The sequence below is a fragment of the Oncorhynchus keta genome, unplaced genomic scaffold (assembly GCF_023373465.1).
Source record: "Oncorhynchus keta strain PuntledgeMale-10-30-2019 unplaced genomic scaffold, Oket_V2 Un_contig_22167_pilon_pilon, whole genome shotgun sequence".
NCBI classification, from domain to species: Eukaryota; Metazoa; Chordata; class Actinopteri; order Salmoniformes; family Salmonidae; genus Oncorhynchus; species Oncorhynchus keta.
In genome coordinates this window covers 134-16,245 of record NW_026282786.1, presented here as the reverse complement: position 1 = coordinate 16,245, position 16,112 = coordinate 134, and the positions used below count along the sequence as shown (strand labels likewise).

General features: G+C 51.7%; 1 protein-coding gene across 1 annotated transcript; it reads left to right on the top strand.

Annotated features, from left to right (window-relative positions):
• Nucleotides 1-3,563: 3,563 nt before the first annotated feature.
• LOC118377062 (putative HERC2-like protein 3) lies at nucleotides 3,564-15,007 on the top strand. Its single transcript, XM_052505061.1, has 6 exons — nucleotides 3,564-3,762; nucleotides 3,986-4,089; nucleotides 4,515-4,665; nucleotides 5,273-5,474; nucleotides 13,668-13,800; nucleotides 14,991-15,007. The coding sequence occupies exons 1-4, from the start codon at nucleotides 3,633-3,635 to the stop codon at nucleotides 5,470-5,472; spliced, it is 585 nt and encodes a 194-aa protein (XP_052361021.1). The 5' UTR covers nucleotides 3,564-3,632; the 3' UTR covers nucleotides 5,473-5,474; nucleotides 13,668-13,800; nucleotides 14,991-15,007.
• The last annotated feature ends 1,105 nt before the right edge of the window (nucleotides 15,008-16,112 follow it).

Genomic DNA, 16,112 nt, shown 5'->3' with positions numbered 1-16,112 from the left:
AGCTGGGTTAGTGGTTATTTGTGGTTATAATTATTATATTTTATTCAAACATGATATCTGTTTGGGCTTCTTTGGGGTAATTTCCGGTGTACAAATGATTTGTAATTGTGTTCCGACCATCCGCGCAAGAATAAATCGGGCTGATGTTCCCGGTTTAGTGTGTGGTAGAATGTGACTAGTGTGTGGTGGGTTAGAATGTGACTAGTGTGTGGTGGGTTAGAATGAGGTTAGAATGTGACCAGTGTGGGTTAGAATGTGAGGTTAGAATGTGACCAGTGTGTGGTGGGATAGAATGCGAGGTTAGAATGTGACTAGTGTGGTGGGTTAGAATGAGGTTAGAATGTGACCAGTGTGTGGTAGAATGTGAGGTTAGAATGTGACTAGTGTGTGGTAGAATGTGAGGTTAGAATATGACTAGTGTGTGGTGGGATAGAATGTGAGGTTAGAATGTGACTAGTGTGTGGTGGGATAGAATGTGAGGTTAGAATGTGACCAGTGTGTGGTGGGATAGAATGTGACCAGTGTGTGGTGGGATAGAATGTGAGGATAGAATGTGACTAGTGTGTGGTGGGATAGAATGTGAGGTTAGAATGTGACTAGTGTGTGGTGGGATAGAATGTGACTAGTGTGTGGTGGGTTAGAATGTGACTAGTGTGTGGTGGGTTAGAATGTGAGGTTAGAATGTGACTAGTGTGTGGTGGGATAGAATGTGAGGTTAGAATGTGACCAGTGTGTGGTGGGTTAGAATGTGAGGTTAGAATGTGACCAGTGTGTGGTGGGATAGAATGTGAGGTTAGAATGTGACCAGTGTGTGGTGGGATAGAATGTGAGGATAGAATGTGACTAGTGTGTGGTGGGATAGAATGTGAGGTTAGAATGTGACTAGTGTGTGGTGGGATAGAATGTGACTAGTGTGTGGTGGGTTAGAATGTGAGGTTAGAATGTGAGGTTAGAATGTGACTAGTGTGTGGTGGGATAGAATGTGACCAGTGTGTGGTGGGATAGAATGTGACTAGTGTGTGGTGGGATAGAATGTGAGGTTAGAATGTGACTAGTGTGTGGTGGGATAGAATGTGACCAGTGTGTGGTGGGATAGAATGTGACTAGTGTGTGGTGGGATAGAATGTGAGGTTAGAATGTGACCAGTGTGTGGTGGGTTAGAATGTGAGGTTAGAATGTGACCAGTGTGTGGTGGGATAGAATGTGACCAGTGTGTGGTGGGATAGAAATGACTAGTGTGTGGTGGGATAGAATGTGAGGTTAGAATGTGACCAGTGTGTGGTGGGTTAGAATGTGAGGTTAGAATGTGACCAGTGTGTGGTGGGATAGAATGTGAGGTTAGAATGTGACCAGTGTGTGGTGGGATAGAATGTGAGGTTAGAATGTGACCAGTGTGTGGTGGGTTAGAATGTGACTAGTGTGTGGTGGGATAGAATGTGAGGTTAGAATGTGACTAGTGTGTGGTGGGATAGAATGTGAGGTTAGAATGTGACCAGTGTGTGGTGGGTTAGAATGTGACTAGTGTGTGGTGGGTTAGAATGTGAGGTTAGAATGTGACCAGTGTGTGGTGGGATAGAATGTGACCAGTGTGTGGTGGGATAGAATGTGACCAGTGTGTGGTGGGATAGAATGTGAGGTTAGAATGTGACTAGTGTGTGGTGGGATAGAATGTGAGGTTAGAATGTGACCAGTGTGTGGTGGGATAGAATGTGAGGTTAGAATGTGACCAGTGTGTGGTGGGATAGAATGTGAGGTTAGATGGTGACCAGTGTGTGGTGGGATAGAATGTGAGGTTAGAATGTGACCAGTGTGTGGTGGGTTAGAATGTGAGGTTAGAATGTGACCAGTGTGTGGTGGGATAGAATGTGAGGTTAGAATGTGACCAGTGTGTGGTGGGATAGAATGTGAGGTTAGAATGTGACTAGTGTGTGGTGGGTTAGAATGTGACTAGTGTGTGGTGGGATAGAAATGTGAGGTTAGAATGTGACTAGTGTGTGGTGGGTTAGAATGTGACCAGTGTGTGGTGGGATAGAATGTGAGGTTAGAATGTGACTAGTGTGTGTGGGATAGAATGTGAGGTTAGAATATGACTAGTGTGTGGTGGGATAGAATGTGAGGTTAGAATGTGACTAGTGTGTGGTGGGTTAGAATGTGAGGTTAGAATGTGACTAGTGTGTGGTGGATAGAATGTGAGTTTAGAATGTGACCAGTGTGTGGTGGGTTAGAATGTGAGGTTAGAATGTGACTAGTGTGTGGTGGGATAGAATGTGAGTTTAGAATGTGACCAGTGTGTGGTGGGATAGAATGTGACTAGTGTGTGGTGGGATAGAATGTGAGGTTAGAATGTGACCAGTGTGTGGTGGGATAGAATGTGACTAGTGTGTGGTGGGATAGAATGTGAGGTTAGAATGTGACTAGTGTGTGGTGGGATAGAATGTGAGGTTAGAATGTGACCAGTGTGTGGTGGGATAGAATGTGAGGTTAGAATGTGACCAGTGTGTGGTGGGATAGAATGTGAGGTTAGAATGTGACCAGTGTGTGGTGGGTTAGAATGTGAGGTTAGAATGTGACCAGTGTGTGGTGGGATAGAATGTGAGGTTAGAATGTGACCAGTGTGTGGTGGGATAGAATGTGAGGTTAGAATGTGACCAGTGTGTGGTGGGTTAGAATGTGAGGTTAGAATGTGACCAGTGTGTGGTGGGATAGAATGTGAGGTTAGAATGTGACTAGTGTGTGGTGGGATAGAATGTGAGGTTAGAATGTGACCAGTGTGTGGTGGGATAGAATGTGACCAGTGTGTGGTGGGATAGAATGTGAGGTTAGAATGTGACTAGTGTGTGGTGGGATAGAATGTGGGTTAGATGGTGACCAGTGTGTGGTGGGATAGAATGTGAGGTTAGAATGTGACCAGTGTGTGGTGGGTTAGAATGTGAGGTTAGAATGTGACCAGTGTGTGGTGGGATAGAATGTGAGGTTAGAATGTGACCAGTGTGTGGTGGGATAGAATGTGAGGTTAGATGGTGACCAGTGTGTGGTGGGATAGAATGTGAGGTTAGAATGTGACCAGTGTGTGGTGGGTTAGAATGTGAGGTTAGAATGTGACCAGTGTGTGGTGGGATAGAATGTGAGGTTAGAATGTGACCAGTGTGTGGTGGGATAGAATGTGAGGTTAGAATGTGACTAGTGTGTGGTGGGATAGAATGTGACCAGTGTGTGGTGGGATAGAATGTGAGGTTAGAATGTGAGGTTAGAATGTGACCAGTGTGTGGTGGGTTAGAATGTGACCAGTGTGTGGTGGGATAGAATGTGAGGTTAGAATGTGAGGTTAGAATGTGACCAGTGTGTGGTGGGTTAGAATGTGAGGTTAGAATGTGACCAGTGTGTGGTGGGTTAGAATGTGACCAGTGTGTGGTGGGATAGAATGAGGTTAGAATGTGACCAGTGTGTGGTGGGATAGAATGTGAGGTTAGAATGTGACCAGTGTGTGGTGGGATAGAATGTGAGGTTAGAATGTGAGGTTAGAATGTGACCAGTGTGTGGTGGGATAGAATGTGAGGTTAGAATGTGACCAGTGTGTGTCTGCTGCGACAGGCTCGTTCTTCACAGGGCAGAGCTCGAAGAACAACGAGGAGATGTCTCTGATCCGCAAGGCCGACCTGGAGAACCACAACAAAGATGGCGGCTTCTGGACCGTCGTGGACGGGAAAGTCTATGACATCAAAGACTTCCAGGCCCAGTCGCTCACTGGGAACAGCATTCTGGGTATGGAACTGTGGAGAAACACTCAACTGTTGTATTGTGGTAGAGGTATTGTGATCGACTTCGGTTCTTTTGGAACTGCAGAACAGACATGCATTTTTTATGGTTTCAGAGTTGTCTTTTGCCAATCTATTCATTCTATACTTATTTGATTACATTTAATTTTGACCGATGTAATTTATTCTCCAATGTGTATTGTGGCATAACCTGTCCCCTCCCTTTATAGCCCAGTTTACAGGAGAAGACCCTGTTGTTGCGTTGGAAGCAGCCCTGCAGTTTGAGAACACCAGGGTGTCTATGCAGGCTTTCTGTGTTGGACAGTACATAGAGGTGTGTTTTCATCATTACTTCTTCAGAGCTGTTACACTTCTCACTGTTGTTCTTTTGTCTTTGATTAGTCTCCGAACAGATTTTGAATCGTCTTCGAAAAGTCTCAGAATAGTCCCCGAACAGGCGTTGAACATTGAAATAATCTCGGTGCAGTCTCAGAACAGTATTTAAAAAAAACGGTATATCCGTTCCCCGTGTCCTCTCTCCGTTCCCCGTGTCCTCTCTCCGTTCCCCGTGTCCTCTCTCCGTTCCCCGTGTCCTCTCTCCGTTCCCCGTGTCCTCTCTCCGTTCCCCGTGTCCTCTCTCCGTTCCCCGTGTCCTCTCTCCGTTCCCCGTGTCCTCTCTCCGTTCCCCGTGTCCTCTCTCCGTTCCCCGTGTCCTCTCTCCGTTCCCCGTCTCCTCTCTCCGTTCCCTGTGCCCTCCAGCCCAACCAGGAGACAGTGACCACCCCAGACCTGAGCAGCCTGTGCTCCCCCCTCATCGACACAGAGAGGAACCTGGGACTCCTGCTGGGCCTCCACGCCTCTTACCTGGCCAACAGCACCCCCCTGTCACCCATGGAGATAGAATGTGCCAGTGAGTAACCCTGACCCTGATCTTGCCCCTGACCTGTTGTCCATGGAGATTATGTACTAGTCAGTAACTCTGACCTGTTGTCATGGAGATTATGTACTAGTCAGTAACTCTGACCTGTTGTCATGGAGATAATGTGCTAGTCAGTAACCCTGACCTGTTGTCATGGAGATAATGTGCTAGTCAGTAACCCTGACCTGTTGTCATGGAGATAATGTGCTAGTCCGTAACCCTGACCTGTTGTCATGGAGATAATGTGCTAGTCAGTAACCCTGACCTGTTGTCATGGATATAATGTGCTAGTCAGTAACCCTGACCTGTTGTCATGGAGATAATGTGCTAGTCAGTAACCCTGACCTGTTGTCATGGAGATAATGTGCTAGTCAGTAACCCTGACCTGTTGTCATGGAGATAATGTGCTAGTCAGTACATCAGTCATCATCATATGTTTGATGGGACTTGGTGGACAGGTTTCAGATTGTGTTGTTGAACTCACAGGGCTGCTTTCCTAGAAACAGATTGAGCGATTTTTAAATCGAGGCTCAATCGGTCATGCTGTTTGAGATCGATTCATCTGATCGTAACCAGCACGTTACCTCTCTCTCATCAGAATGGCTCCAGTCGTCCATCTTCCAAGGTGGTCTGCAGACCAGTCAGATCCACTACAACTACAACGAGGAGAAGGATGAGGACCACTGCTGGTTGCCGGAACACCAGATAAGATGTACTCCCAGTGGCTCACCCTCAGCGACCACGCCCAGCCCTTCTTACAGGCTATCGCTGACAACACCACTCAGGACCACACTGTGAAGGTTCGAAATGAGGGGTTAGAAATATGGGGTTGAGAAATTAAATAAATACAAGAAATAAAGAAATAAAGAAATAGGTTAGGGCCGAGGGTTAGGGCCGGGGTTAGGGGCAAATTGAAATAGGTTAGGGGCCGAGGGGCGAAATATGGGGCACACCAGATAAGATGTACCCCCAGTGGCTCACCCTCAGCGACCACGCCCAGCCCTTCTTACAGGCTATCGCTGACAACACCACTCAGGACCACACTGTGAAGGTTAGGGCCAGGGGTTAGGGCCGAGGGGTTAGGGCCAGGGGTTAGGGGGGTTAGGGGCCGAGGTATGAATGAAATGAAATGGTGGGTTAAGAAGGTTGAAATGAAATGAGGGGCCATGAAGAAATATGGGGTTAGAAATGAAAGAAATGAAAATGAAATGAGGGTTAGGGCCGAGGGGTTGAAATGGGAAATAGGGGCCGAGGGTTAGGGGCGAGGGGTTAGGGGCCATGGGGCACACCAGATAAGATGTACTCCCAGTGGCTCACCCTCAGCGACCACGCCCAGCCCTTCTTACAGGCCATCGCTGACAACACCACTCAGGACCACACTGTGAAGGCCAAGAAATAAAGAACAGGGGTTAGAAATAGGAAATGGTTAGGGGCCATGAAGAAATATGTAAGAAATGAGGCGAGAATGAAATGAAATGAGGTTAGGGCCATGGGGCTGAAATATGGTTAGAAATTGGAAGAAATGAGGTTAGAAATACAAGAAATGAAGAAAATTCGAGGGCCCAAATTAGGGAAATAGGGTTAGGGGGCCATGGGGTTGGGGGCGGGGGTTGAAATAGAGGTTAGAAATATGGGGTTAGCCGCTAGGGTTAAAGAAATGAAGAAATGAAAGAAATGAAATAAATACAAGAAATGAGGGTTGGGGCCCAAATAAAGAAAGGGGTAAGAAAAGAAGAAATGGAAATAAGAAATAGGGAATGAAGAAATGAAAAATGAGGAAGAAAGGGTTAGGGGCCATGGGGCACAATCAGATAAGATGTACTCCCAGTGGCTCACCCTCAGCGACCACGCCCAGCCCTTCTTACAGGCTATCGCTGACAACACCACTCAGGACCACACTGTGAAGAATGAGGGGTTAGGGAATAGGGGTTAGGGGCCAGGGGTTAGGGGCCATGGGGTTAGAAATAGGGGGTTAGGGCCGAGGGTTCAAATAGGGGGTTAGAAATAGGGTTAAATATGGGGTTAGGGGTCAAGGGTTAGGGCCGAGGGGTTAGGGGGGGGTTAGAAATGGGGTTGAAGGGCCGAGGGTTAGGGGCCATGGGCACACCAGATAAGATGTACTCCCAGTGGCTCACCCTCAGCGACCACGCCCAGCCCTTACAGGCTATCGCTGACAACACCACTCAGGACCACACTGTGAAGGTTAGGGGCCGAGGGGTTCAAATAGGGGTTGGGGCCATGGGGTTAGGGGCCAGGGGTTAGGGGAAAGGGGTTAGGGGCCATGGGGTACACCAGATAAGATGTACTCCCAGTGGCTCACCCTCAGCGACCACGCCCAGCCCTTCTTACAGGCTATCGCTGACAACACCCCAGGACCACACTGTGAAGGTTAGGGGCCAGGGGGTTAGGGGCCGGGTTGAAATAAAGCCAAATGGGAAATTAAAGAAATGGGGTTGGGGCCACGAGTTCAAAATGAGGTTCAGAAATATGAGGTTGATGGGCAAGAAATGGGGTGAAATGCCGAAATACATGGGTTAGGGGCCATGGGGTCTGGGGCCATGGGGGTTAGGGCCAGGGGGTTAGGGGGCCATAAGAATGGGGGCTAGGGGCCAATATGGGGTTAGGGGTCATGAAGAAATATGGGGTTAGACGGGGTTAAAATAGGGGTTAGAAAGGGTTGAAATGAGTTGAAGAAAAGAAATGGTTGAGAAAAATACAAGAAATACAAGAAATACCATGGGGTTGGGGGCCATGGGGGTTAGGGGCCGAGGGGTTAGGGCCGAGGGTTAGGGCCCATGGGGTACACCAGATAAGATGTACTCCCAGTGGCTCACCCTCAGCGACCACGCCCAGCCCTTCTTACAGGCTATCGCTGACAACACCACTCAGGACCACACTGTGAAGGTTAGGGCCGAGGGTTAAAGAAATAGGGGGTTGAAATAGGGGTTAGGGGGCCAATTAGGGGCCCAGGGTTCAAATAGGTTAAATAGGGCCAGGGGTTAGGGGCCCGAAAAGAAATGAGGGGTTAGGGCCATGGGGTTAGGGGACATAATTAGGGGCCGAGGGTTAGGGGCCATGGGGTACACCAGATAAGATGTACTCCCAGTGGCTCACCCTCAGCGACCACGCCCAGCCCTTCTTACAGGCTATCGCTGACAACACCACCACCAGGACCACACTGTGAAGGTTAGGGGCCGAGGGTTCAAATAGGGTTAGGGGGCCATAAATAGGGCCAGGGTTAGGGCCAGGGGGGTTAGGGCCATGGGGTACACCAGATAAGATGTACTCCCAGTGGCTCACCCTCATGACCACGCCCAGCCCTTCTTACAGGCTATCGCTGACAACACCACTCAGACCACACTGGAAGGTTAGGGGGCCGAGGGTTAATAAAAGGGCCATGGGGTTAATAGGAAAGGGGTTAGGAAAGGGTTAAATGGGCCATGGGGTTAGGGGCCATGGGTACAAGAAATATGGGGTTAGAAAGGGGTTAGGGCCATGGGCACACCAGATAAGATGTACTCCCAGTGGCTCACCCTCACGACCACGCCCAGCCCTTCTTACAGGCTATCGCTGACAACACCACTCAGGACCACACTGTGAAGAATGACAAAGGGAAATTAGGGGAAATGGTTAGGGTTCGAAATAGTTAGAAATAAGAAATAGGGTTAGGGGCCATGGGGTTAGGGGCCAGGAAATAGGGAAATAGGGTTAGGGCCATGGGGTACACCAGATAAGATGTACTCCCAGTGGCTCACCCTCAGCGACCACGCCCAGCCCTCTTACAGGCTATCGCTGACAACACCACTCAGGACCACACTGTGAAGGATAGGGCCGAGGGTTCAAATAAAGTTAGGGATAGGGGTTAGGGCCATGGGGTTAGGGCCGAGGGTTAGGGGCCGAGGGGTTATGGGCCGAGAAATAAGGGTTAGGGGCAAGAATGAAAGGTTAAATGAGGGGTTAAATGAGGGTTAGGGGCCATGGGGTGACACCAGATAAGATGTACTCCCAGTGGCTCACCCTCAGCGACCACGCCCAGCCCTTCTTACAGGCTATCGCTGACAACACCACTCAGGACCACACTGTGAAGGTTAAGGGCCGAGGGTTCAAATAGGGGTTAGGGCCATGGGGTTAGAAATGAGGGCCCAAAACGGGGCCAAATAAAATAGGGGCCATGGGGTTAGAAATGAGGGCCAGGGGTTGGAAATAAAGAAATACAAGAAAATGAGAAGAAACCAGGGAGGGTTAGGGGCCAGAGGAATGAGGTTGAGGGGCCGAGGGGTTAGGGCCGAGGGTTAGGGGCCATGGGGTACACCAGATAAGATGTACCCCAGTGGCTCACCCTCAGCGACCACGCCCAGCCCTTACAGGCTATCGCTGACAACACCACTCAGGACCACACTGTGAAGGTTAGGGGTCGAGGGGTTCAAATAGGAAATAGGGAAATGGGGTTAGGGGCCAGGGGTTAGGGAATGGGGTTAATGAAAGAAATATGGGGTTAGGGGGCCATGGGGTTAAATGAGGGTTAGGGGCTAGGCCATAAAGAAATACAAGGGCCATAAGGTTGAGGGGCCGAGGGTTAGGGGCCGAGGGTTAGAAATGCCATGGGGCACACCAGATAAGATGTACTCCCAGTGGCTCACCCTCAGCGACCACGCCCAGCCCTTCTTACAGGCTATCGCTGACAACACCACTCAGGACCACACTGTGAAGGTTAGGGGCCGAGGGTTCAAAAGGGGTTAGGGGCCGAGAGGTTAGGGGCCATGGGGTTCAAATAGGGTTAGAATAGGGGTTAGGGGCCGAGGGGTTAGGGCCATGGGGTACACCAGATAAGATGTACTCCCAGTGGCTCACCCTCAGCGACCACGCCCAGCCCTTCTTACAGGCTATCGCTGACAACACCACTCAGGACCACACTGTGAAGGTTAGGGGCCGAGGGTTCAAATAGGGGGTTCAAATAGGGGTTAGAAATAGGGGTTAGGGGCCAGGGGTTAGGGGTTAGGGTTAGGGGGGTTAGGGCCAGGGGTTATGAAACGAGGGTTAAACGGAAGAAAATGGGGTCACCTCAAAATGGTTAGGGGAAATATGGGGTTAGGGGCGAAATGAAAATGGGTTAGGGTTAGGACCGAGAGGTTAGGGGCCATGAAATAAAGGGGTTAGGGGCCAGGGTTAGGGCCATGGGGTACACCAGATAAGATGTACTCCCAGTGGCTCACCCTCAGCGACCACGCCCAGCCCTTCTTACAGGCTATCGCTGACAACACCACTCAGGACCACACTGTGAAGGTTAGGGCCGAGGGTTCAAATAGGGGTTCAAATAGGGGTTAGGGCCAGGGTTAGAGGCCATGGGGTTAGAAATATGGAAATACAAGAAATATGGGAATGGGGGTTAGGGCCGAGGGTTAGGGGCCATGGGGTTAGGACCATGGGAAATATAAGAAATATGAAATGTAAGAATGAGAGGTTAGGGGCCATGGAAATAGGGGCCATGAAATTAGGGGAAATAGGGGCTGATGGGTTAGCCAGGGGGTTAAGGGTTAGGTCCATGGGTTAGGGGCAATGTTAAGAATGATGGGTTAGGGGCCATGGGTTAGAAATAGCCAAAGGTTAGGGGCAGATGGGTTAGGGGCCGAGGGGCCTTAGGGGCCGAGGGGTTAGGGGCCATGGGGTACACCAGATAAGATGTACTCCCAGTGGCTCACCCTCAGCGACCACGCCCAGCCCTTCTTACAGGCTATCGCTGACAACACCACTCAGGACCACACTGTGAAGGTTAGGGGCCGAGGGTTCAAATAGGGGGTTCAAATAGGGGTTAGGGGCCGAGGGGTTAGGGGCCGAGGGGTTAGGGGCGAGGGTTAGGGGCCAGGGGTTAGGGGCCAGGGGTTAGGGGCCAGGGGTCAAAAACAAATTAGGGGCCAAATACAAGGGTTAGGGGCCATGGGGTTAGGGGCCATGGGGTTAGGGGCCGAGGGTTAGGGACCGAGGGGTTAGGGGCCGAGGGTTAGGGGGCCATGGGGTACACCAGATAAGATGTACTCCCAGTGGCTCACCCTCAGCACCACGCCCAGCCCTTCTTACAGGCTATCGCTGACAACACCACTCAGGACCACACTGTGAAGGTTAGGGGCCGAGGGGTTCAAATAGGGGTTAGGGAGCCGAGAGGTTAGGGGCCATGGGGTTCAAATAGGGGTTAGGGGCCAGGGGTTAGGGGGTCGAGGGGTTAGGGGCCATGGGGTACACCAGATAAGATGTACTCCCAGTGGCTCACCCTCAGCGACCACGCCCTGCCCTTCTTACAGGCTATCGCTGACAACACCACTCAGGACCACACTGTGAAGGTTAGGGGCCGAGGGTTCAAATAGGGGGTTCAAATAGGGGGTTAGGGGCCGAGGGGTTAGGGGCCATGGGGTTAGGGGCCATGAGGGGTTAGGGGCCAGGGGTTAGGGGCCAGGGGGTTAGGGCCATGAGAGGTTAGAGGGCCATGGGGTTCAAATAGGGGTTAGGGGCCAGGGGTTAGGGGGGGGGGTTAGGGGCCATGGGGTACACCAGATAAGATGTACTCCCAGTGGCTCACCCTCAGCGACCACGCCCAGCCCTTCTTACAGGCTATCGCTGACAACACCACTCAGGACCACACTGTGAAGGTTAGGGGCCGAGGGGTTCAAAATAGGTTCAAATAGGGTTAGGGGCCAGGGGTTAAATTGGGGCCATGGGGTTAGGGGCCATGGGGTTAGGGGCCATGGGGTTAGGGGCCGAGGGTTAGGGGCAGGGTTAGAAATTAGGGACCAGGGGTTAGGGGCCATGGGGTTAGGGGGGTTAGGGGCAATAAGCTGATGGGTTAGGGGAAAGGGTTAGGCCAGGGTTGGAGGTTAGGGTCCGATGGGTTAGGGGCAATGGGGTTAGGGCCGATGGGTTAGGGGCCGATGGGTTAGGGGCCAGGGTTAAAGGTTAGGGTCAGATGGGTTAGGGGCCATGGGGTTAGGGGCCGAGGGTTAGGGGCCGAGGGTTAGGGGCCATGGGGCACACCAGATAAGATGTACTCCCAGTGGCTCACCCTCAGCGACCACGCCCAGCCCTTCTTACAGGCTATCGCTGACAACACCACTCAGGACCACACTGTGAAGGTTAGGGGAGGGGTCAAATAGGGGGTTAGGGTTAGGAAGAACGAGGGTTAGGGCCGAGGGGTTAGGGGCCATGGGGTTAGGGGCCGAGGGGTTAGGAATGACATGGGGTTAGGGGCCGAGGGTTAAACCAGGGGGGAAATAGAAGGGGTTGAGGTTGGGCCATGGGGTTAGGGGCCGAGGGTTGGGGCCGGGGTTAGGGGCCGAGGGGTTAGGGGCCATGGGGTACACCAGATAAGATGTACTCCCAGTGGCTCACCCTCAGCGACCACGCCCAGCCCTTCTTACAGGCTATCGCTGACAACACCACTCAGGACCACACTGTGAAGGTTAGGGGCCGAGGGTTCAAATAGGGGTTAGGGGCCGAGAGGTTAGGGGCCATGGGGTTCAAATAGGGGTTAGGGGCCAGGGGTTAGGGGCCGAGGGGTTAGGGGCCATGGGGTACACCAGATAAGATGTACTCCCAGTGGCTCACCCTCAGCGACCACGCCCAGCCCTTCTTACAGGCTATCGCTGACAACACCACTCAGGACCACACTGTGAAGGTTAGGGGCCGAGGGTTCAAATAGGGGTTCAAATAGGGGGTTAGAAATAGGGGGTTAGGGGGCCGAGGGTTAGGGGCCATGGGGTTAGGGGCCGAGGGTTGGGGCCAGGGTTAGGGGCCGAGGGTTAAATAGCCAGAAATGGGGCCGAGGGTTAGGGGCCATGGGGTTAGGGGCCAAAGAAATACAAGGGTTAGGGGCGGAGGTTAGGAGCCGAGGGTTGAGGGGCCATGGGATTATGGGCCGGGGGGTTAGGGGCCGAGGGGTTAGGGAGGGGCCGAGGGGTTAGGGCCGAGAGGTTAGGGGCCATGGGGTTCAAATAGGGGTTAGGGAATAGGGGGTTAGGGGCCGAGGGTTAGGGCCATGGGGTACACCAGATAAGATGTACTCCCAGTGGCTCACCCTCAGGCGACCACGCCCAGCCCTTCTTACAGGCTATCGCTGACAACACCACTCAGGACCACACTGTGAAGGTTAGGGGCCGAGGGGTTCAAATAGGGGTTCAAATAGGGGTTAGGGGCCAGGGGTTAGGGGCCATGGGGTTAAATTAGGGGGTTAGGGCCGAGGGTTAAATGAGGGGTTAGGGGCCATGGGGTTAGAAATGGGGTTAGGGGCCGAGGGGTTAGGGCCGAGAGGTTAGGGACCATGGGGTTAGGGGCCATGGGGTTAGGGGCCATGGGGTTAGGGGCCAATGGGGTTAGGGGCCAAGAAATAGGGAGTTAGGGGCTGATGGGTTAGGGCCAGGGTTAGAGGTTAGGGTCCGATGGGTTAGGGGCAATGGGGTTAGGGGCCGATGGGTTAGGGGCCGATGGGTTAGGGGCCGATGGGTTAGGGGCCATGGGGTTAGGGGCCGATGGGTTAGGGTCCGATGGGTTAGGGGCCATGGGCCAAGTGGGTAGGGGCCATGGGATTAGGGACCAGGGATTAGGGGCCAGGGATTTAGGGGCCAGGGATTAGGGGCCAGGGATTAGGGGCCGAGGGGTTTGGGGCCGAGGATGGCAGGTTTAGGGTAATAGTCATACATTTCAAATTGGTATTTCGAGCTGTGACTACATTTAATATATGTAATTTATCCGTAGCTATCTGAAACACTGGTTACACCCTATCCTATGTTTCCATGTCCTTGGAGCCGGACTGTGTGTGTGTGTGTGTGTGTGTGTATGTGTGTGTGCGTGTGCGTGTGCGTGTGCGTGCGCGTGCGTGTGCGTGTGCGTGTGCGTGTGCGTGTGCGCGTGCGTGTGCGTGTGTGTGTGTGTGTGTGTGTGTGTGTGTGTGTGTGCGTGCGTGCGTGCCACCTGTCTACCTACAGCGTCTTGGTGTTTTTCTGTTGCAGGACTTCCTGTGCCAAATGGAACGGTGCTGTAAACAGTACCACCTCATCACGCCCATCACCTTCCCCCTGGAGCACCCTGTGGAGGAAGTAGGCCGTCTTCTTCTCTGCTGCCTGCTCAAACACCAGGACCTCGGTAACCTAGCAACCACACGGTTACTGTGTGTGTGTAGTAACAGAGGGTAGGGGTCATACAGAGGGTAGGGGCCATACTGTCTATGTAGTAACAGAGGGTAGGGGTCATACTGTCTATGTAGTAACAGAGGGTAGGGGTCATACTGTCTATGTAGTAACAGAGGGTAGGGGTCATACTGTCTATGTAGTAACAGAGGGTAGGGGTCATACTGTCTATGTAGTAACAGAGGGTAGGGGTCATACTGTCTATGTAGTAACAGAGGGTAGGGGCCATACTGTCTATGTAGTAACAGAGGGTAGGGGTCCTACAGAGGGTAGGGGTCATACAGAGGGTAGGGGGCCATACTGTCTGTGTAGTAACAGAGGGTAGGGGCCATACAGAGGGTAGGGGTCCTACAGAGGGTAGGGGTCCCACAGAGGGTAGGGGTCATACAGAGGGTAGGGGCCATACTGTCTATGTAGTAACAGAGGGTAGGGGCCATACAGAGGGTAGGGGTCATACTGTCTATGTAGTAACAGAGGGTAGGGGTCATACTGTCTATGTAGTAACAGAGGGTAGGGGTCATACTGTCTATGTAGTAACAGAGGGTAGGGGTCATACTGTCTATGTAGTAACAGAGGGTAGGGGTCATACTGTCTATGTAGTAACAGAGGGTAGGGGTCATACTGTCTATGTAGTAACAGAGGGTAGGGGTCATACAGAGGGTAGGGGTCATACTGTCTATGTAGTAACAGAGGGTAGGGGTCATACTGTCTATGTAGTAACAGAGGGTAGGGGTCATACTGTCTATGTAGTAACATAGGGTAGGGTCATACAGAGGGTAGGGTCATACAGAGGGTAGGGGTCATACTGTCTATGTAGTAACAGAGGGTAGGGGTCATACAGAGGGTAGGGGTCATACTGTCTATGTAGTAACAGAGGGTAGGGGTCATACTGTCTATGTAGTAACAGAGGGTAGGGGTCATACAGAGGGTAGGGGTCATACAGAGGGTAGGGGTCATACAGAGGGTAGGGGTCATACTATCTATGTAGTAACAGAGGGTAGGGGTCATACAGAGGGTAGGGGTCATACAGAGGGTAGGGGTCATACTGTCTATATAGTAACAGAGGGCTTTTTAGAAGTTCTCTAGTTTATCAAGTGATTTGATTGGTTACTGGGTGATTGACGGCAGCGTCTGGCCCTCTCATAGGTCACATCGCCCTTTCCCTCGTCAACCAATGTGCCTTGGGCGTGGAGCAGGGGAAGCAGAGGTCCCTCCCCAGATCTGTGATTGACGTGTGTCGCATGGTGTACCAGGCTAAATGCTCTTTAATCAAGGTATACCTCATACCTGCCTATCATTTCATCCTAAATAGAAAAAGTAATTCCATGTTATTCTGTAGCCTGGTCCCAGGTCTGTTTGTGCTGTATAGCCAACTCTTATCATAGAAGTTGCCTTTACAGCAGTAACAGATCTGGGACCAGGCTAGTGATTGTAGGGCCTGGGTTTGTTATTTGGGTTTAGATACAGTGTCTTTCTCTCTCTCCTCGTTGTTCCAGACTCACCAGGAGCAGGGTCGTAGTTATAAGGAGGTCTGTGCTCCTGTCATCGAGAGGCTGCGCTTCCTGTTTAACGAGCTGCGTCCTGCCGTGAGCAGCGACCTCTCCATCGTGTCCAAGCTGAAGCTGCTCAGCGCCCAGCCGCGCTGGAAGAGGATCACACAGAAGCTCATCAGAGACTGCAGGAAGAAGAAGAGAGGTAGTTACTGGCCTCAGAAGGGCTCTCGTTGTGTCATTGTGACGGCCGAGATGACCAAAACATCAATGATTTGTTTTACCTGGAACGAGACCTGCGCCTATTTCTCCCCCATGTCATTCATGTAAAGGGTTAGGCTGGTATGGTGTGTGTCTATTGTGTTGATTTTCTATGTCTGCTGTTGAAGTGCCTAAGAAGTCTGAGTCGGCAGACGTAGTAGAGGAGCCGAAACTAGAGAATGAAGGGACCAATGAGGAGGAGCTCTGTGTCCCCATAAGCCCCGCCCCCACAGACAGAAAACCACCCACCAACAAGACACCCAAGGTGCCTCTCTCTCTCCTTCCTCTCTCTCCTTCCTCTCTCTCTCTCCTCTCTCCTTCCTCTCTCTCTCCTTCCTCTCTCACTATCTCCTCTCTCTCACCTTCTGCTCTCTCTCTCCTTTCTCTCTCCTCTCTCTCTCCTTCTGCTCTCGCTCTCTCTCTCCCTCTCTCTCTCCTTCTGCTCTCTCTCTCCTCTCTCCTTCCTCTCTCTCTCTCCCTCTCTCTCTCCTTCTGCTCTCGCTCTCTCTCTCCCTCT